General features: G+C 42.0%; 1 protein-coding gene across 1 annotated transcript; it reads left to right on the top strand.

The window, feature by feature from the left end:
- The first annotated feature begins 8,286 nt into the window (after positions 1-8,286).
- irx3a (iroquois homeobox 3a) lies at positions 8,287-11,671 on the top strand. Its single transcript, XM_033641984.2, has 2 exons — positions 8,287-8,729; positions 9,318-11,671. The coding sequence occupies exons 1-2, from the start codon at positions 8,511-8,513 to the stop codon at positions 10,380-10,382; spliced, it is 1,284 nt and encodes a 427-aa protein (XP_033497875.1). The 5' UTR covers positions 8,287-8,510; the 3' UTR covers positions 10,383-11,671.
- Positions 11,672-22,676: the final 11,005 nt, after the last annotated feature.

Raw genomic sequence — 22,676 nt, forward strand, 5'->3', positions numbered from 1 at the left:
AAACTGATAACTGTGAATTTTAAGAATGAAAAATTAATATATTCAACCCAGCCCAGTCCCCAGAAGAAAACTGTACATTTCTGCAGCCATGGATATGCCACATTTGTATATATTTTTTTTCTACACATCACATCAACATTTCTAAAGTGACATAGTTCTAGGTGTACATGAGCTGACTTTGTCGTCGGGACACGAGGGTGGTGGTGGATAACATGAGACCTAAGCAAGATGGCTGCCAAGCTGCAAACGCCTATTTAAGACTAACAAACAGCGAAACAGTTTTTTGTTGTTTTGTTTATTTGCAAGACATTGTACCATTTCCAGCCGCAATCATGGTACCAAAAACTGGCACTTAAAGCCAAAATATGTATTTTCCTAAGTTGGTCAACAGGGCAATATGGAGAAAACCAAATATCCCAATATTTTTTACCAAATACCTCGATAATGATATTGCGACAGTATAGTAGGGTTGAAAATTGGTGCTCTGACAAAATATTTACACAAAGACATTTTTGATAAATAATCATCATTAATATGGATATAATGACTAAGTGGGGAAAGGTAAGGAACAGAACGCTGAAACAGTTTGGTAAGTTCAGAAAATTACATTACTGTGATTCAGACTTTCAAACCAGGAAAATACAGTAGCAAAAGGACTCCCGCACACTGTCCAACTTGCAATAAATCATTTATTTGCGGTTTTCGGTACTAGACCTTCATCAGGCAAACAGTTTTTTGTTCATGAGAAGCCATCTTGGTGATGACAAAATCTTTTGCAGATTCCACATTTTTCAGAAATTAGGCACAGCCATAATGTGTTGGTTTTGTCATTTATTGTCATCGTAAGTGTGTGTAGTTCAAAATGAACAAAATGAACTTTGGATCATTGTTATTATATGTATATGTTGATGATAGATGTGCCTTTTTGTACTAGATATGGAGATTTGTTCATTGAATATGTCTGTTTTTAACTTAGAATGTAAACCTATCTGCTAAAAAATATTTTGAAATACTGATTTATTTATAATCAATTCACTATATTATGTATTTCTCTTCTGGACATGTGGGGATTACTTTAGACTGATGTCACACAAAGCGTTTTGTTGTTTATTTGCTGTCTCTTTGTGTTGTGTGGTTAAATTACCCGATGATGATTTTGTCCCTCTGTGTTTACGCGTGGGAATGGGATTGGTCGTGGAGAAACGACCACTCCCTATTTAAGATGGCTTCTCATGAACAAAAAACTGTTTGCCTGATGAAGGTCTAGTACCGAAACGTCGCAAATAAATGATTTATTGCAAGTTGGACAGTGCGCGGGAGTCCTTTTGCTACTTTTTGGTCTTTTTTCTCCAACGCACCTGTCTTGTTTTATAGATGTGTGAAGTGCTTCCTTTGTTCGAAACCAGGAAAATACAAAACAGTATTACAATATCCAAAACCAAAGATGATATCTAGTCGCATTTCACACTATTGACATAACCACGCACTAACCACAGTGTTGTTGAAATGTAACGTGTTGCTATATAATGTACAAGTACAAGTGTTACATATATGGTTTGCAGAAAAATGTACAACACCAACATTTATTCTGGCAATTGGTTTGTGCAACCACATAGAAAACAGGTAAGTCTTATGCTACTAAAGAATGGCCTTCACTTCCTGCAACTCCTGTAATGCAATACTCTCTCAACCCTGAACACTTGAATCTTTTATCATGGTGTGTGTATGTGAGTGATGGCATCAGTCCAATGACAGCATGATTGGCACTGGCGACAGTCAACTGTTCCAGACTTGTGATGTGACCAAATTGTCACCTCAATGTCTTCTATCACTTTCCAGCTTTGATAATACTTGGTCTAAGAGTCGGCTTCACAGCAGCTAATGTCCAGATTTTAAATCCCCCCTTGGCTTCACCCTGCCACCTACTATCTACCCCGCCCCCCCGCAAAGTCCTGGCCAGCACACAGATGAGGAGGCTCCGCTCACCCATGTTGGTACAGCTGCCTCTTCTCCGGCCTCAAACCAGCAGCAGCAACAGCTGGAAAGACTGAGGCTTTGTCTGGCTCAGTAGGCCAAAAGTGCTGGGAAACTGATATTTGTCTGGCCGCAGTGTTGAGCTATGGGGCCACGAAAGGGCATCTTTGGCTACCACCGGATCAAGACACCTCATAATAGACAAACCATGTTATGCTTTCTTGAGTGAAACAGATCATGGGTTGCGATAGGCCTTGTGCTGGATGGTCGTGGTAAATAGTTGGTGTTTCATGGAGGATGTGCCACTTTGTGAATGGATGGATGATGGTTTGGCTCCATGGACTGTAAGTGCAAAAGCAGAGCAGTGGAACAGTGTGAATACTCTGGGAAACTGCACCGTGTAGATTATAGACTGTGTTCTGTGTGACCTATACTAGAAATACAGTAAATAAATCAAGAAAAAAATGCTAACTTTCATTCACAAATATTTCATGATACGTTTTAAAAAAAAAAAAGGTTGTGGATGTCAAACTAAAATAACTGAAAGTGACTAGACTGCACCCTGGCCAAACAGTGTAAGCCTTGGCAGGACATAGAGTGACTGTGCAGTATTTTGGGGATGTGTGCCCTAATAATGTGAGCTGAACTTCTTTATTATTGATTATAAAGACACATTCTTATAATAGATATTATTGGTGTTTTTGTAAATACGAGATTAGCTACTCCGAGGACAACCCCAGCTATCACTGTCATTACAATCATTGCTAACATCCTCTAAACATCATCATCACTGTACACAGGGAACTCTCTCTGGCCACCAGCTTGTACTCTTTCTCTCCCCCTCTCCCTCTGCATCTCCCTCTCCCTCTCCCTCCCTCTCTCCTGCTGTCACCTCTCACAGAGCCTGGCAGCATCAAGCCAGCTTGCATTTTAATTTGGCCCTGAAGTTACTTATTTCATTATCGATCATCCGTAATGCTGAATCAATGTTCATCTTGTTATGTGGGCCATACCCGTGTAATACAGTGATAGTGGGGCCCAGAGTTACTCATTCCCTTTACAAAGTGACTTTACCGTAAAATCAATGCCTTGTGTTACTGATACAGGGGAAACTGCAGCAGATGGAGTGAGAGTGAGTGGGCAGAGAGGAAACAAAAAAACAACAACACTCACCTTCGACGCAGCATTGTTAAAGATACTCACAAAGCATGGCAAATATCTGCAGTGCGAGTGTGTGTTTAAGCTATGATCCCTTACTATGGTGCAGTTAGTAATATGAATGACACATAAGGTGATAACATTCATGTAAATAGCTGATATCAGTAAGATTTATATATCAGGCGTCGCATTTTACATGTTTGCAGGCCTTGATTATTTTATACTGACAGTGTCCCCTTAACCCAGCACAAAACGTTGCAAAATAATAATAATTTAGCTCCACCCAGATTCATAGAATGATTTTGTTATCTAAATAATGACAGTTTAAAGTGACTCTTTACTACAAATGCAACATAAGAGTCCCTCATGGTCGGTATTCATGATTTCTATGATCCATATGAACGTACTGGGAGTAAAACTATCCTTAGAACTCCAGTTGAAACCAGAATATAATACCAGATTTATTCTACGTGGGTTTTGTCACTCAATTTTTACCACTTCTTCCCCAGTGTCATGCAAAATGAACTAGTATTCCAGTTACATATTTCAGAGAGTATGTGTATAGGTTAAGTGTTAACAATATACAGTAAAATATCCTGCAAAGACATTAAAGGAATATTAAAGAAGGAAATTGAAGAGCAAGTTAATGCTATAACCCTACTGAGTGAAATGGGCACACAAAGTCTACAACAATATTACATTTTATCAGGGTTATGGGGCAGGATATTATATGGACAGATATTAAAGGCCCATAAGCACTATAGGCTGTAAGCTACAGCTACTATGGAGAGAGTATTTCGGAGCACATATGGTCAGTCTATAATCTTAGTTATTCGTATAATTGTCAGCATCCCACATTGGCCTATAGATACTGTATTTAGGTTAATATGCACATTGTACAAAACTTATAAGTTGCTCTGTTCGAGGCCTAAATCTAAAGTAGCTCTCCCACTCAATGTGTGCTTAGCCTGGTTGACTGTTTAAATGTAGTAGTCGCCTACAACCTGAAGTTAACAAGTTAATGTAAAACATTTGCAAGGCAATGCGTTAATTCATGCTTTGATCTGCTGTCATAACCCAGTTTAATAAGTTGCAGTCCATTGACTATTAATTTGTTTCCAAATGGTGTGAGCAGGAGGAACGCTTCCAAAATGCTTTACTTTGCCACTAATGCAAATCAAAGTTAGGCTATCTATTTAATATGCATGATTGGTTGGTGTAATGTAATTAAAATCATACTATTTAAATTATCCTAACAGTAAAAAAAAAAAATTAAACTTTAAATGTATTTCAAAGTACACTTGCTTCTGCTGCTAAGAACAATTAATTTTAGAAACTAATTCATTTATTGGATTAAGCTTCACTGTTCTTTAAACACTGCGAGATTTATTGGACCTTTATTTCACCCTAATGGGACATGAGTTTGAAAGAGCTTATTTGGAGATTGAATGTGTTGCACAGTTAGTTTTTTAGGTTACCCACAAATTTAAGTTTGAACCCGCTGAGGCACATTTCTGATTAACAACAACAGAACGTAGCTATGTATATTCCCAGCAGCTAAGAATAATTGCTTTGTAAAAAGATAGGATAATACCAGCAGTCACTTTTATGAATTACACTCAGACTTTTTCCCTATATGTTGTGTCATTTAGTTTCATCAGTCTGACAGATGTCATATATATTGTAGCCTATATATTTGGCTGCAGTTGACTGGAGGCTTTTCTTGATCACATTGAAAAAGCTGTAAATCACTCCACTGCACTATATCATATTTACAGCAGCAGTTTGTGCTCGTGAAACTGAAGATGCCAAATTCTAGCGAGTTAACAAACTCTGCAAATATACTGCATTTTGGCTCGGGTCCCCTTTCATGAAATGCTTAACAAAATGAGAGCTGGTTTGTCGAGCAAGTCAAGAATTCTCAAATCTCTCTCCCTCTTTCTTTCTTTCACACACACTCTTCAAACTACCAAAAGCACCCAGCGGTCATTAATTGCGCTTTCTTTTCAAATCCCCATTCGTCACCGTAATTAACCGGTGTTGATCAGAAAGGGCTCCCTTTAAATTGATTCCATGTGTGATAAGAGATGTGTTAGAGTTTTTTCTTCTGTCACCAGGGCGTTTTGGAAAAAGATCTAAATGTGTAATTTGAAGTGCCTCTGTTTGAAGCCTTTGATCTCGCCTGTTTTGCAGAGCCTCGGTTCATCATTTGCGACGTGTCGCTGGTGCCCTGTGTATTGCATAAGAAACTACTGTTGAGCGATAGGCCGTGTATGTTTGCTTATGAGAATGTGAAATTGTGTCATCTGCATAATTACCGTCAAAGAGCTCTCGACAAAACAGCCCTCAAGTCACTCGTGTATGATTGCCCTCTTTTTACAGCACCTACAAATTAGATTGGCTCCAGCGCGCTCCCAGCATGCTGCCACCAGAATTAAGAAAAGTATTTTTAAAAGTAGGTGGAAGAAATAATAATAATGACAATAATAATAATGATAAAATAGATAAATAGGATTTGTGGCACCTGAATAAAATTTGCCAAATTATCTCCTTGTGTCTGCAGTTGTCTTTGGCCTGTTCCGTGTGTGTGTGTGTGTGTGTGTGTGTGTGTGTGTGTGTGCGTGTGTGTGTGTGTGTGTGTACGTGCGTACGGAAGTCAAGCAGAGGTTAGTTTATTGTTTACTGAGACTCTCTTTAGGAGAGAGGGGAGCGGCGTCTTAATGCTTTTATGGCTACGCCAGTTTCCCGGGTCGGTGTGAAAGTGTTAAGTTAGTGCGTGGTGCGTTTGATTGGAGGCAATAAATCAGGCGCAGTCCTTGGCGTGGGTGGAGTGCAGAGGGAGTGGGAGAGGGAGAGGGTGGGGGGGCGTCCGAGCGACGTGGTCCCGGGGATGAGACACGTGTCCATCCGGACTCGGAGCGCTGCTTAGCGGACACCAGCAGGCAGACACCTCGCTGGACTCTCAGATTTATACTCTCACTTCTCCAACGTTTATTACGGCCCAGCCACGTTTTCTCTCTCTCTCTCTCTCTCTCTCTGTCTCTCTCTCTGTCTCCCTCTCTCTCTTTCTGCAGTGTGATGTTTAGACGTGATTTTTTTTCCACCTCCTCTTTCTTCTTTACACTTATTATGCTGCTGTGTATCTAAATGTCAGATACCATCCACTTATCTTTAACCACCCTTCACTTCACTGTCTGGACCCCCTCAGTTTGCAGGTCGATCTTGTGTGTGTATGTGCGCGCGCGCCCGTGCATGACTGTGTGTGCGTGTGTGTGTGTGTGTGTGTGTGTGTGTGTGTGTGTGTGTGTGTTAAGTGTGAGCGTGCTATTGACTGCTATGTAGTGATTACCATTCCGGTCGGATGGCACCAGCAAGCCGCTGTAATTAATAACCCCATAATCCGGGTTGGGGTGGATGTCGGCGGAGAACACACACAGATTCAGGACAGAGTTTTACAGAAACAAGGCGTATCCTTATGGGTAGCTCTATATAAGAAATTATAGCTGCTATTATCCCTCCCAGACAATGATAACTATCTGCTCCAAAAGAAGATTAAAGGTTTATACAAGTTCAGAATTCTTGGAAACCCGGATCGCATTATCAAAAACCAAACTGAGATTGATGAGATTTCATCTCGCTGTCAATAATACATGAAGACTTATATATTCAAATAAAGTGCGTGGAATAATAATTCAACCTCTGTGGTTGTTTTGCAAACGATTAACAAAACAGATGCTGGTAGGAAATCGGGTTGAAATGCGATTATGGATGTCCCGTACACACTTTTATGTATTGATTCATGGAATTTTAATTCTGACTGCCTTGTTTTGTTTTTAATCCGCGTTATTTACAAGAAACATCAGGTTGCATGGAAATTATCAAATGGATTTCTTTGAGTGCAGTCTGTCCGGATGATCGTTTTGTTTTGTTGTGGCTCAGGAAAGAGACTTTATTTCAAATCTCTAAATTATTTGTTGACTTAAGCTTTTCTTTAAACGATCTGTTTATTTACGCAGCGTCGCCATTTATACTATTATTACCAGCACTATGATTTTTATTATTGTTTTTATCATTGTGGTTGTTAATAATAAAAATGCTGCTTTTTATACACATATATTATTTTTTTAATGTTGCTTTTTGAAGTCAGTTCCCAGAATATACATCTCCCCAGCCCAATCCACTTCAATGTTTATTACTTAGCATTGTTGGTGCTTTACACTTAGTCTTCATTAACAGTGTAATGCGCCTATCATGGGCTCTGTCTTTGATGTCAGGTGGCTCCATGCGACCCGTTTGATGTCTCAAATTAAAGACTGAATTGACTCGGATCCTCCTGCCACCATGAGCCCATAACACCTCAGAACCGGTGTAAGAAAACACAGCTTGCACCCAGTGATGTAGCGATAAATAAAAAGGTGTGCATAGCCTGTGATCCGGGGTCATTACAAGGCATGACCACCGTCGGTCGTTACAAACGCATTAATTATTAATTATTTTCACTTTTTACGCGTGTGATTTATGTGTGTATGACACTGGTTATTGAGATTTCTTTTAATATAGATGTATGTCAATTCAAAAATGTGTGTGTAAACTATTTTCCTTCAATAAAAAATGGAGGAAATTGTCTTGCAGTGATCTTTAACTTAATCTTTCTTAAAAGTTCCCGATTTAAAAAAAAAATAAAAAATGAAGAAAAATCGATGTCCGATTGTAGGCGAGTGTCCAAGTTTCAAAGTTGTTGCGTCTTTGTGTATTAAAAGGAAACTGCAGATAAAAAAAAGTTAATCAGTCACTGACACCAAAATGCTTACTGTTGTGTAAATGGCCAAAATTGTGAATTAACACAAAAAATGTGGTAGGACAGGCGCGAACAAATAACAAATGAAATAGATTGGCGAGCCATAAAATGAGATTTGAAACCCCATTCAAATGAGAGCTCGCGACGTCAGTGCACGAGAGAGAGAGGGAGGGAGAAACAGAGAGAGAGAGAGAGAAAGAGAGAGAGGCTGGTGTGTGTGTGTGTGTGTGTGTATGTGTACGGTGTGTGTGAGAGGGGTGAGATTTGAGAAATAGGAGGGGCTTCTAAACGACTAGAAATGTCAATCTGAGCAAGGGAGTCCCAATAATCTAAAGCAATCTGTAAGGACCTGACCTTAGTCCATCCAGATCAATAGGGAAGTGAGGGTGGAAAGAAGAAGAAGAGGAAGAAATAAGGGGCGCAACCGGATCGTTTACACTGGCTGTTCCCGAGGAAATATAGACTTCCCTCGCTTGCACCTTTTGTTGCTCACATGCTCACACTGTAAAAGTGGATATCGAGGCAATTCCCTTGCTTTGTGTGATTGCAGCAGACTTTTCTCCCCCCTTTTCCTACCACCATGTCTTTCCCTCAGCTGGGATATCAGTACATCCGACCGATATACCCGCCGGAGCGCCAGGGGATCGCCAGCAATGCCCGGGCCGGGACAGAGCTCAGTCCGTCCGGCGCACTCTCCAACGTCCTCTCCACAATGTATGGATCTCCTTTCGCCGCGGCAGCGCAGGGCTATGGAGCGTTTCTGCCCTACTCTAACGATATATCCATTTTCAATCAGTTGGTAAGTCGCTTTGCTCTCTTTTTACGCATCCATAACTTTTTATGTTACAGTCGAAAATAAAATAAATAAACAGCACCTGACTTGTGGAGAGGTCTGTCGGCACTTTTTCGGGATAAACTTTCAGAGCGCCGTGGTGTCGCCTGGTTTGTCGCTGAATCGTTAGTGAAATTTAGTTAAAAGTGGTTAAAAAGTAACGCATTAACAAAGTGTGCTTTAGGTTTATTGTTTGTACATCATTTCCTGAAGGTGATGGCAAAGAAAAGTTAATATAACGATGCAACGTGCTGTAAGATGTTTACGCGTATTAAGTGCGTAAAAGTAAATATGGCCGTAAATATTTTTTTAAAACTTATATTTTCATTCAGTTACTAAGCTTTTAGTACATAAATAACAAGTTGTGGCAAAAATGCATTCACCGATTTGTTTGTTTACACTCTAATAACAACCACAGTGTTGGTTTATTACTGTAAATCCACATGTCACACTGTGAGACATGCTCATATTTATCATGAAGAAGGATCCCAGACACGGCATTAATATTTTAAATCTAATAAATCCCTCTTACTCTTTGATTCTTTGTCTTTGCAGGGTGCTCAGTATGAACTGAAAGACAGTCCCGGTGTCCAGCACCCAGGGTTTGCCCACCATCACCCTGCTTTTTACCCATATGGCCAATATCAGTTCGGTGACCCGTCCAGACCCAAAAACGCCACCAGGGAGAGCACCAGCACCCTGAAGGCCTGGCTCAGCGAGCACCGCAAGAACCCCTACCCAACCAAGGGCGAGAAGATCATGCTGGCCATCATCACCAAAATGACCCTCACCCAGGTGTCCACCTGGTTCGCCAACGCCAGGAGGAGGCTAAAGAAGGAGAACAAGATGACCTGGGCCCCTCGGAACCGCACCGACGAAGAGGGGAATGTTTACGGCAGCGATCACGAGGGGGAGGGGGACAAGAGGGAGGACGAGGAGGAGATCGACTTGGAGAACATCGACACGGAAAATATTGAGAACAAGGACGACTTGGACGACCAGGACGACCTGCATTCAGATATTAAACTAGACGGGAGGAGTGACTCTGAGATTTCTGACGGCTATGAGGATTTACAAGGGCCCGACCAGAGGTTTCTAAAGGCTGTGGGGAAGGAGGGCAAAGACGTGGAGAGAGGAGGAGAGCACTTCCACAGCCACCACCACCACCATCATCATCACCACTCTTCTTTGGACACCAAAGCGTCCCAAGCAAACGGTGAGCAGCTCAAACTGAACCCGGTGTCCGTTAGCTCTCCGCCCTCAGAAAACAACCCTGCCCCAGCCCAAAAGCCAAAGATCTGGTCTTTGGCAGAGACAGCCACGGCCCCTGACAATCCCCGCAAATCGCCACAAATGAACGGCAGCAACTCCGCAGGGCCGGCCGCCCAGACCATAATCGCCCCTCATAGACTCATCTCTTCTTGTCCCGTTGGGAAAATCCAGAACTGGACGAACCGAGCCTTCTCGGCGCATCAGCTGGCTTTACTGAACTCAAATCATTATCTGGGACTGGCAAACCAGGCAACTGCCACCGGCCTGGCCCTCTACAGCAGCAGGCAAACGGAGGACAAGAGTCATAGTTCAGAGACTTCAGTCACAGGTACATGTCCCCGACACTGAGACGCGCATGTATAAATTACTACAAAGACAAAGACACTAGTCCATTGCCCGTCATTCATTTCTCTTATGTTAGACCTCCTTTTACCTTCTTTGCCTGTTCATGGATTTTTGTTTCTCTCTAGGCCACACAGATGAACAGTGTTACAATGTTACAGAACACAGTGTGTGTGTGATGTATGCGTGTGTGTGTGTGTGTGTGTGTGTGTGTGTGTGTGTGTGCTTTGAAAAATAGATTATAAAAACCTCATCAGAAAGCATTTAAGAAAAATATCAGATGTTGAATTGGGTGAAAACTGTTCTTAATTCCCTGCCCCTTCCCTCCTTTATTTGACATTGTCACATCCTTATGATATTAAGGCCCATGTGCTTGTGTTCAGTGGTTTACATAAATCCCTCAAGCTTTTAAACCAAGTCGTGTTTCATCACTAAAATTCACCGAGACCCACGATGGGCTCTGATAATAGACAGTTCAATTAATGCATTTTAATTTTCATCGCCACAGTTTCAGAGAGATCTAGTGCCTTGGATGCAGAGGAGGAAAAAAAAAAGTTGTTAAAAACAGCTTTCCACCCAGTTCAAAGATAGCGAGGCTGTCAATTAATGACATTTGGGAATTTTCTTTTTGATGCCATATCACATTTTCTTTTTAAACGCCATATTTACCCAAATTAGCTTTTACTCTAAGATTTTTTTTTTTTATCCCTGTGTGTGTGTGCGCTTGTGTTATTTCGTCAAGGCCTATGTTACACTTACTTGTTTGGTCATGCAAATGAGCTCAATGCAAATTCACTACAGGCTCGTTTTTAAAAGGCAATTGTCACTTTTATATCACTTTGTTTTAAAGCTCTTCCTGAGGCTATTATTAGTAGGATTTTTTTTAAGATCACTTTTTTTTTTTTTGCTGTTACCCCTGTGTATTTCAGGCCTCAGAACCAACTAGAAGCAGCGGTGGTTCTTTCCGGCTCTCTCCTGTCCATAACCTCTCACCCATCCTCTTTAATCTTTTTTTTTTATTTTAATTTGAATATGGAATGTAAAATAAGAATAATACATCTCTGTATACTTACATTGTAAGCATGTCCTGTGTAAAACTGCTAATGTAATAATGTATGAACCTGTAGTCTGTGAGTTTTATTTTCTTTATTATTATTTTTTTCTTTTTGTAAGTTCTGTGAGGATTTGATGTTCAAATGTTTTGTATATAAAGTTAAGAATATGTACATACTTGTGAACCAAATTGTACAAGAAAGTCTATATTTTGGCTAATAAATGAACTGCTGCAACTTTAAGGAATGGTTGGTTTTTGGCCGGGGTATTTTGACAGCTGCTTTTGATGGTGGCTGTTATTGTGTATTGCAGCTTGAATTGCATTGCTTTTGGGTTTTTGTGTGTGTGTGTGCTAGTGGACAGCCTGAGGCACAGACTTCATCCTCCATGGCAGTGATAAGTAAATATTCGAGAGGGATTTATCACACTTTTGTAGTGGAGGGACTTAAGGCTAATTAGCCAGCATTGCGGCATACATTTGGATATTAATGTTGTGGGATTATCCTTATAGAGGCGTAGCGGTCGTATTAAAATGAATAATTCTTTCATTAATTTTCCTCTGAAATTGTATGGTCTATAAAGAGACTTTATGTAATGAATGGCTGCTAGATGATCGTTGGTATTTGGTGAGAGAGCTTCAGCTGATCCTCAAGATGGATTTTGGCTTTGCAGTGCAACTCCCAGATCTCATCATGCTCAATTTGTAATGCTTTTGCTCTTCACATATATCATACATTCGCCTCCACTAACGCTGCTCTTTGGTATAATTGTAATATATGGTCGCTGTAGAACTAATAATAACATCATTTATTTTGTTTGCCCGTGATGTGATCATTTGCATGTGTGAGCTCTTATCAGAGGAAGTTTATGTAAACTTAGTGTTGGAGCTCCCTCTACAGTCACATGGAGTCGGCCATGTTCTGCTGCACTGACACACACATTCTGCTCATGTAGTCTCACTGTTTTTTATGGCTCATTCCTAATTTATCCATTAGTTGTGATATAAAATTCGATAGCAACATTTTGCTCTTATAAATCTGTCATTATGTTATACTTTTTAAAGTTGTTTTCAAGCCGTTGTCGTGTGATTTTGTGATGTGCAAGCGCAGTGCATGTGTCAAAATGGATCAGGAGAGCTGTTTTTAATGCGTCAAAAATCAAATAGCTTCTTATAAAGGCATGCCAAAAAATAATAATTATTATGTTAATTTTGGCACAAACGTTCAGAAACATTTAATAAAAGACAAAAAGGCATTTTACACACCATTAGGGATAAATATTGTGCAAATATTTACAAAAAGGCACAACAAAGCAAAACTGGTTACTTATAATAAGTAGATTAATTTGCTTCTTTTTTTTTACACTCGTCAATATGTGAAATATTAAACAATATTTTATGGTTGTCATGCTTAACTTGAAGATTACAGGACTTCTCAGTTGTCAGTGTAAGCGCATTCGGTCGTTTCACTCCTTTTTGAAATCAGGTATAAGATGAGATAAAAGATTTTTTTTAATAAAATAAAAATAAAAGGGGAAGAAAAAACAGTAATGAAAAAATACTGTTAATTATTATTCACATTTCGCCGAGATTAATAATAATTAAAAAAAAATCTCCAGCCTTTTAAGGACTCATATGCGACATGAAAGTCTTATTTTGTTTTACCTTATTTGAAAGCAGAAAAAAATATTTATTCATGTTTAAAACGTTAAAAAAAACAAGTTTTAGGCGACAAACTTTGATTTATTAATTTCCCCCACTCCAAACAAATAGCAGCTTTTTCGTTGATATTGCAACGTTGTAATTATTATTTATTAATTTTAGTTATTTACTCCTTTATAGTTTAAATTTGAAAGGACTCGCTTTTCTGATTGCATTAATATTTTGCAGGCGCACAAACAGAGACACACTCCGTCACACATTCCTCGACTAGACTCAGATGGTCAACGAGGACAATCATCTTTTAATGTCTGCCATTCAGGGCAGCAGAGGCAGATGAAAAGCGCTGATTCGCCCGAGCCGTATCCTCTCCAGGTTTTAGGATACGCTTTAAACAAACCCCAACTCAGCCGAGGGAAAGACTCCGGAGCCTTTTGGAGCTGCTCTCACCATGTTGCCTTCCTGTCTAATCAATTATCTTACTTGAGAGCCCCATGTAACTGCGCGATGCATATTCATAAGTGGCATCAGCAGCTGATTGATGTAATAGTTTTTTTTTTCTTTAACATTCTTGCCCACTTCCTTTTGTGAAAGGAAGTTGCTTTCAATAACCAGCACTAACACTAATGATTCATTATTGTACAATACATGGGAAAATGAGGTGTTCATGTGGAATGTAACAAGGTTAGACACAATCACATCAGAAAAAAAAACTTTAGAAAGCCTTTATGATTTTAAAAACAACATGACATGCATTATAAATAAGTGCTATAAAGATTTATGTCATCTTAAAAAAGTATTCTATAAATAAAAGGTGGGCTGTGAGCTGCATGTGAGCACGCTGAACCTTATAAATAACGATGCTTATTTTCTCACTGTTCACTGGACGTTTGCTCCTGAGGGGCCCCAGAACAAGCCACCTCTTGATCATGAGGATTCAATTGAAATGCTACTGAAGGGCCAGTGATCGTGTCTGGAGCTCAGGGCCTCTCCTCTGATCAGTGCATGAAATTAGGGATTAAAATGCCTCGGCAGAAACAAAGTAATCATGCCTGCTTATGTCGCCATACGTGTCCAACCTGCTCCCGGTTACAAAGAGCAAATGGAATGCATTAGCTAACATTTTGCTCTGAGCTACACAGGGACCATTTCCAGTGGGGCATGGTGTGTCACTCGTTTCCTCGCACGTTAAGTGGATGTTCTCCTGGCTAATGAGCAATAATCAACATTGACTCCTCTTCTTATTTCTGAGGTCCATGCTGCGTTAAATGCTCAGAGTCTGCGGGGCACACTGTAGCACTGTTGTACTCAACAACAACTGCCCTAAAAAGCACAGGGTAATCTACTCCACACGAGAAGGTAAGGAAAGTGAAGAGTTTAAGGTGGAATTAAGAACATTAAGAGCAGACTTCCTACAGGCTTTTAAACAGCTGCAAAATAATCAAAATGTGACATCATGGATTTTTCACATTCAGGAATCCCACACTCAATCCTAAATTATACTCACTGTCTTGTAATAATTTACAAGTTAATAGATGGTTCTGTGGTAGGAAGAGTGTGGGAACGCTTTTGACATAGTTGAAAATTAATTGTACTTCATTTCTAATCACATTGCTTATGTTGTCCTGAGTGCTGTTGACTGCTGCTGCCTTCTGCCCTCAATACTGTGAGGCAGCACCACACAGCTACATGGGAGAGAAAGGCAGCGTGCTGTTAAACAGCCATTTAAAGGGGAAAAATCTGAGAAAGATGGAATCATTAAAAGGAAATCTAATCTGCTTTTCGAAAGTGTTCATTGATCTGGGAGAAGGTGGACGGCAGCACCAAGCGGCTGAAAGGCTCCGGCCAATGGAGCCATCAGAGGTTCATGTGTGAATGGGGAGAAACCATGGAGTAAATAAACACTAGACCAGCCCAATGGTGAGGGCCAGAGGTGCCCTGTGAAAAAGGAGGCCGCTGCAAATAAAGGGGGTCAGTCTTGTGTTTTCACCTCATCCACCCCTTCTGTCATTGTAGCCCCACCACCAGTGCCACCTCCTCCTCCTCCTACCCCTAGGCTGGCCCGGTCTGCCACACCCCCTCCTGCCACGGAGACAGACAAATGTCACCTCCTTTGTGGACCCAGTCAGGCTTAGAAGCGGCCCACTGTCTTTGTGCGGTGGACTAATCCTTTTATGAGCCACTGTCGACCGCGCCCCCCCACCCAGCGCTTGCCCGGGCCAAGAGAGGGGCTGCCCTTTTGCAAGCACTCGGCCTGTGTGTTAGCTGACCGCGGGAGGAGCAGGGATCTGCTCTGTGGAACACATGTCCCACACACCACATACCTTCATACACAGGCTTACAGGCCGTGGCACTCCACAGCAACTTGTTACAGCAGTCGACACTCTAGAGCTGAAAGAAGAGGAGGTGGCGAGCTCAGTTTTACCCCTGCTGAAGATATGCGACTTCTGTGTCTCCTGCATGTTTTATGGCACATTCATTATTGAGAATGTAAGTGAAAGTGCAGCAGCAACACGTTAAAGAATAGCCAGGGAACAGGGAGAGAGGGGTTGTTGTGTTTCCCTGGGCTGAGCAAAGGACAAAAGGCCCAGAAGGAGTGACATTCTCTGGGGCCGAAGCGGGAGAGAGGGAGGGCACTGATTTCATGCCTTTTGTTGATGGAGGTTAGAGAGAGGAATTCTTTCACTGAATCCGAAAGGCAACAAGTGGGGAAGGGGGCGACAGGCCGACAGGCCAGAGGGAGAGGCGTTGGGGCTTTTGCCGTTCACCCAGCTGAAAGATTGTGCTTTTCTCAGCCCCCTTCAGATCCTTCAGACAGGCCAGAGTTACAGGGCAATTATGGAAATGCAGCTTTGAAGCCAAGCATAGCTGTCTTTCAGTTCTACCTCAGGACAAAGCAAAGGCAATAAGGGCTTTTTATGCACCCTCCTCTATAAAACATGTTTCAGCCCCAGTATGTGCATGTTCCTAACTTTTTCCTCTCTAACTCACACAATATTAGTGCTGCCATTTATGAATGTGCTTTTAAAATAAGTGTCAAACTTTGTGTTTTTTATAGAAATATTATGGGAACATATTTCAATTTTCAATCCCTGATCTCTTTACACTGTCAATCTGCCTGTAAAGCATTTACCAAGGAGATGAACACAGGCGTGGGTTCATTAACAACAACAACAAAAAAAAACAAGAAAAAAAACCCTGTCCTGGCCTCATAGCTGCTTCCAACAGCTGCACGCTTTTACCAGCCTGATGTCCCCTCTCCGCACCCTTTCCTCTCACACGTCACTAACAGAGGCCCAGCAAACCATGAGCCCTGCGCTTTCTCAGCTTTGTACATTAGTCAGCGGTGTAGCACAGAATTTCGCCACCTCGTGTGAACTAATAAGACACATTTTCTCCGGCTTTTGAGAGGATCGCAAGAGAGTGATGTCTCTACATCACCCGACACAGCAGAGGCCTTGTACAACAGTGCCTTTACACTCCGAGCATATCTGACAAATGCCAATACTCCAGCTTTCACTCATCACTGTTAATGAGAGGACATATTTTGGACGTTTCCAATATTTGTACAGACTTCATACATTATGAAGGCTCTTTTATTCACAGTACCAGGCAGGGAGGACAAGGGCTGGGTAGGGTGGGGGGGTGTATTCATGACTCCTCAGGATTGGCTGGCTGGTGAAGGGAACTTAATAAATTCTTCCTCCTTGGAACACTGTCAAACAAGTCCTTTCTTACATCTCCCATGAATACATTACCAGCGAGCTTGATTGATTAGAGACCCTCACAAGAGGGTGAACCGATGAACCGACTCCCCCGGTGTGATTAATAGACTTTATTAAGAGAGTCCTCTCCTTTTTAATAATGGTAATGTAAAGGAAGGCGTTGTGGGGGTGGGGGGTACGCAGAAAGTCTAACGATGATCACTGGCGCTGTCCCTCTCTTTGATCCACATCCCCTTTAGTTTGAGTTCATTTTCTCAACCTCCAACTGGCTATATCCATCACCTCCCTATCAGTGCCACACGCTGCTGATATGAGCTTCCTTTTATATGCTGTTTTCACTTTTGTGCCTGCACACTGCCAATATGAAACTCTTTAAAAAGTCTCTCCTGGGTGAGAAGCGGGATTGATTTGGAATCCTACTCACAGTTTACAGCTAAATGAAATTGGCTCAGTATCCATGAAACATCTTTAATAGGCCTTAGATCAGAAACTAAGTGATGACTGTATAACTCGGCACCTGATGCCTGCATTGTGGCAGAGCAGCCTATGTGACAGTATACTTCTAAAAGCATGTGTATCTCTACTTGTGAGTATATGCATGGGCGGATCATGAGACAGTGACCCCCCGGGCACAGGTATGTGTGGTTTACTGTCTCTTTTTGGTTGTTTTGTGTCTCTTTGAGGAAATTTTGTGTCTCTTTGTGTCGTTTTGTGTCTCCCTTTGGTTGTTTTGTGTCGTTTTGTTGTAGTTTGAGGCTTTTTGAGATATTTTTGGGTCTTTTTGAAGTAAATTTTTGTCTTTTTTGGTTGTTTTGTGTCTCTTTGTGTTTGTTTTGCCTGTGTTTAGATTTTTTTGTGTTGCTTCACAGGTCCTTTTCATCTCTTTGTGGAATTTTGTGTCTCCTCCTGGTTGTTTTGTGTTAATTTGAGTGACATTTTGCAACTGAAGACCAGGGGACCCCCTGATATTTTGGGCCCCTGGGCTTATGCCTGTTAGGCTCGTTCAGTATTCCATCCATGGATGTGTGTTATGTTCAAAGGCAATTTAGAAGAAGAAAGCTCTTCTTATCGAGTTTCTCTTATTTTTCTCAGCACTTCTCCATCTTACATATTTATTCTAAAGTCTAATGGTACTATGACCCTTGACCTCATTACGCTTTGTTGCTTGTAAAGTTATTTATTTAGAAATCCAGTATTGCTCTGGTTTGTTCTAATTTTAAGTTGTTGAGGATAAGTCAGATACGCAAAAATGTCCAATACATACATGTTAGCATGTACATGTGTGTTTGGGTACAGAAGTCAAAGCTTCCATGCGGTAGGTGTGTGTATCCCAACAGCCTGCTGGCTAATCATTGTTTTGAGAGCTAGTGTGGTGTTAGGTAGGGGGTAAAACCATGTACAGGAAATTGTTTAGCTACCCAGAGCTGAGCCCGCTTATCAGCACAACACAGGAACAACAGAGACTTTACTAGCACTGGACACAGCAGCTCCAACTTATCATCATGCTGTATTTTGCAACACACCACCACAAGTGATTTATTCAAACACGGATACCACAGATAGGGCTATTCATGTCCTGGCGCATTACTGCATGACCCAGACAGGTTCTGTTTGCTTTGCTGCTACAAACCAGACTCGCACACACACAACCATATATGACATCACCAGACAAGCCAAGTGTTGCTCGCTGCCGCTGTAAACCTGAGAGGGAGGTCGATAACAGCAGGTGAGAGGGCTTTGCTGTGTAATGATGATGCCTACCAGTGTCTAAGTTGTAAACCCTGCTATTGATTCTCTGCAGTTCAGCCAATAGTCTCCACAATCCTCCATGCCTGAAAGTCTGCAGTAATGTGTCTGCATAGAATCCAATATCCGCCGCTATTAATGAATACTGACAAGCAGCTCAACCTTTGTATTTTTATTTTGATTTAACCGAGTTAGTCCCACTGAGAGCTCAGATCCTGTTTCCAGAGAAGACCTGGCCAAGACCGCAGCAGCACATTTGGTTACAGTAATTTACAGTAAATGTAATAAAAATAAACACATTTTATATTAAGGAAAAAGAAAATAGAAAGGGGAGAAACATGATCGAGAAACAGAACACAGACTAAGAAAGGCACAGTGCTAAAATGGTAAATATGTGTCTATACAAAGTGTTTACTACAGGTTTTACCAGGGGTATAAATAATGGATTTGCCAGTCTATCATGCAGGATGAGGCTGGGTGACATGCTTCCTCGTACTCCATGGGGAGTTTAAAAGTATATATGCCAAAGCCAGAGGAAAAGAGGAGGCAGAGAATGTACTCCATTCTTCTCAACTTTTCTTTGTGCTTAGATAAACTTGTTGTCAGGCACATTGTCAGCCACTCCAGCGTGACACCTCACAGCCAGATAATGGCATTGCCATGCAAATGAGAGATGGTGAGAGCTATACCACCAGCGTGTGTGTGTATGTGCATGTGTGTGCATTCATGCATGCATCTGTTTTGTTAGTGTTTATTAGAGAATGAAAGGGTGGGCGACAGAGTGATTCAGTAGTGGCATGAGGATAGATTGGGGCCTTGTCTATAATAAGGAAACTAAATGCATGCTGAAGGAGGATTGTTGAGCCAAATTCTGTTCTGTTCAACCCTCTCTCATCTACTCCTGGGAAATCTCCCTCATCTAGCCAAGACAAGTTGCCTTAAGACATCACAGAGAAAAATTAAAGATGACAGTTTGTCACAAGCAGTCACCTAAATTGCCAAGTAGAATAAATGTGCAATAATATGTCCCGGTGTGACTGCAAGAGTGTAGATTTTAGAATCAAAAAAGACAAGTTACACCTTTACAAGACAACAGGACTTCACATACGGTGTAAAGGGACCGTGAAAACATGCTGTGCAATATGTTGGTAATTTAAAATACACCACGCAGCTACAGCAAATCCTTTTTTGTGCTGGGACAGAAGCAGAGAGTCACTAACATGTGTGGTCAGGGAGAAATAACTCTTGGTGTCTTGAGTTAATAATTACCAATTACAAGGCCTCCTCTAGCAGTCTTTCCACTATCCAGAAAAGACTTAATTTAGACAATATAAAGTAAAACTGTCTGCCTGTCTCTTGTCAAAGACAGGATGGGAAGTAGGAAGTGAGTTCTTGTGAGACACAGGGCAGAAAAGTGCCTGAACAAGCCAAGTATTCAGACTGAATGCTCCCTGCCATCTCCAGCTGTGTAGGCTCTCTAGGTTTTGTCCCATAGTGGCGACTGGGCACAATGAAGTGGCGCTCTCACAAACAGAGAGGGGTGGGCATAGTGTCAGAAGGGCCAGTACAGCCCGCCCCCTCCTGTTGTCATGCTAAGACAGCAGCGCTCACTGGAACTGTACCCCTATTCACACATCAACCTCAAACCCACGCCAACCCAGGGGCAGCCGCGTTCAGATTCTTCCTGCTAACATCCATGCATCCTCTCAAAGACAAAAGCTGTGCGACTCTTGAAGAAATCAACTTTTCTTCCTCGGATCTGTGAATATGCTCAGTTAGCTGATGACTTTAAGGGCAAGGAGTGTGGACCCCGAGCTCCCGTGGGCCTCATCACTGAGAAGCACTGCCTTAATCTGGAAAAGACCATGAGAACAGGCATGTCTAATGTCATTTTACAGGTAGATAGAGCGGGAGATTGGGGAGTAATTGGAAGTAATAACAGATAGCTCTCTTTCAATCCCACAGGACTTCTCTCCTTCTACGCCCCCCCAAATTCCCAGAAGACTCTTCGATATATTTGCTGTCGCTCGAAAGAAATATACTGCGGATGAACTGTGACCTTTGTTCCTCTCCCCTGAAGGTCACCTGTCCACTTTACATACACAGATGAGGTCCTCTTAGCCGGAAATGATAAGACAAACAGCAGAGAAGAGGTAAGGTCAGCAAGTTAAACCAACAGCTAGAATGACAGTTAATTGGCTGGAGGGTAGTGTAACTGTCATCCATTTCCCTTGGGCTGACTTGGGAAGACTCCCCCCGGCTGCCTCCGCTCGCTCTCCAGAGACCTCCACTCCGCACAAGAACGCTCACTTATCAGCTGTCTCCCACAGGTTCAACCAGTGGACATTGGCGCATGGGAAAACAAAATGATTATATTGCCTCCGATTTGATTATTACTTCATCATTATTGTTTATATTGTGGTAATACACAATAAAGACTGTGACAAGTGAGGAGATGAAATGTCAAAGTGAATTACAGGCATATGCAGAAACTGGCCGCAAATCAGCTGGCAGAGCTAAAAGGTCTTTCTTGCTAATTGCTCATATCCTACCAGCAGTGAGAGGCGTCCAGCCGCTGTGCAATAGGCTGGCTGACTGAGAGCAGACAGATAAGACTATGTGTATGGATGATTCGACCCATGCTCTAATGACTTGTTTAGTCCTGTGTGTCAGAAGCAGTGACACATAGAGGATGGCATGGAAGCTCTTGGGCCTTCTGTGCATCTGTGTGTGTGTGTGTCTGTGCATGTGCAAAGACAGGGGCAGAAAGGGGAAAAATAACTCCCTGCACAGCACTTAGAATAAGCGTGTGTGGATGTGAGTGGGTGTGTGCAGGAGGAGACCACATGCATGTATAAGGAGGAGTGATGGTTTTAGCAGAATCTGTCTGCCTGATTTCGCAGGGCCGGGGTTTGGGGTGTGAAAGGCGAGAGAGGGAGAGTGTGTGCATGTGGGAGATAATAGGCCTTTCTCCACGCCACTCAGCGTTCCGCTGGCACACAGCTGGCACACAGCTGGCCATCCAACTAAACTGTCCCAGCCCCTTTCCCCCACCGTTCTGCACCCTCCTCCTCCAGCACCACCCAGCCCCCCATACAGAATGCCAGACATGCAGGGTAAGGGAATACGGGAGGAAGAGGGTTAAGACAGGAAAAAAAAAAACATTAGCGTTAATGGGGAGGAGGAAGTTATGATGGGGCCCACTGCTCCTAAGATCCATCTGGGGCTTGGCAGGAGGGGATCCGTCAGTGACAGACAGGTGTTCCTCAGCAGTCACACTAATCCCCGTCCAGCCCCTCTGCTTCGAGGCCCGCAGGGCTCAGCTCCATGCTTCCATTGCTCCTCCTGATATGGCAGCTACTCTTTCTGTCCATACTCAGAGTCACTTCAACTGTCAGGTACACTGTACAAACAAAAAACCTGTCCTGATAGATCAATCCAAAGGAAATATAGCCATATCTTCATATCCTACACTAAAGGTGCAGTCCCTGCTTTTGCTGTAGTTGCCAACTGAGTGAGTTGTAATTGAGCCCTCAACAAAGCAGATTAATTTCACTGATTTATTTATTTTCTAGGTTTAACAGTGGGACACAGGTTATTAAAAAGCGACACGATACAAACAAAGAAGGCACACAAAAGAGTCCCAATGTAATCCAAGAAGAGTTATGACCTCATATTTTAAATTATATCATCAGATGACAGTTGACAGATCAGGCCAAGCTCAGCCAGAACATAGCTGGTGATTACATCTCGAAATGTGGCAACTATCAGGTATCCGCCATTGTCTGAGAAATGATTGATGACATATTCACATCAATAACTGCAATGTTTTGCAACTCTGTTGCCAACTGATATATAACACAACAGTTTCAGCTTGTCACAGTGTGAGTCACAAAGGCTTTTACATAGTTTTTTTGTCAACACCTGGTGATGGGTGGAGCTTCTCTGGGTAACAAAGTGATGTGTTTATGGTTCCCAGCACTGGCAACAACATTTTTTTCTATAGCTTGCAAGCCAAAACCCAGAGGCACTTATTAAATGTAGCCTTCCATATCATGAAAGAGACATTGCAGTGCAGGACACAAGGCTTCATTGTCAAAAGAGAAAGTAAAAGATACA

Source organism: Epinephelus lanceolatus, chromosome 2 (assembly GCF_041903045.1).
Source record: "Epinephelus lanceolatus isolate andai-2023 chromosome 2, ASM4190304v1, whole genome shotgun sequence".
NCBI lineage: Eukaryota > Metazoa > Chordata > Actinopteri > Perciformes > Serranidae > Epinephelus > Epinephelus lanceolatus.

What these genes read in the sequence shown, in the direction of transcription:
- irx3a (XM_033641984.2), top strand. Translation starts at nt 8,511, where the DNA reads ATGTCTTTCCCTCAGCTGGGATATCAGTACATCCGACCGATATACCCG. An exon ending in TATCCATTTTCAATCAGTTG is followed by an intron (nt 8,730 to 9,317) that starts GTAAGTCGCTTT and finishes TTGTCTTTGCAG; the next exon opens with GGTGCTCAGTATGAACTGAA.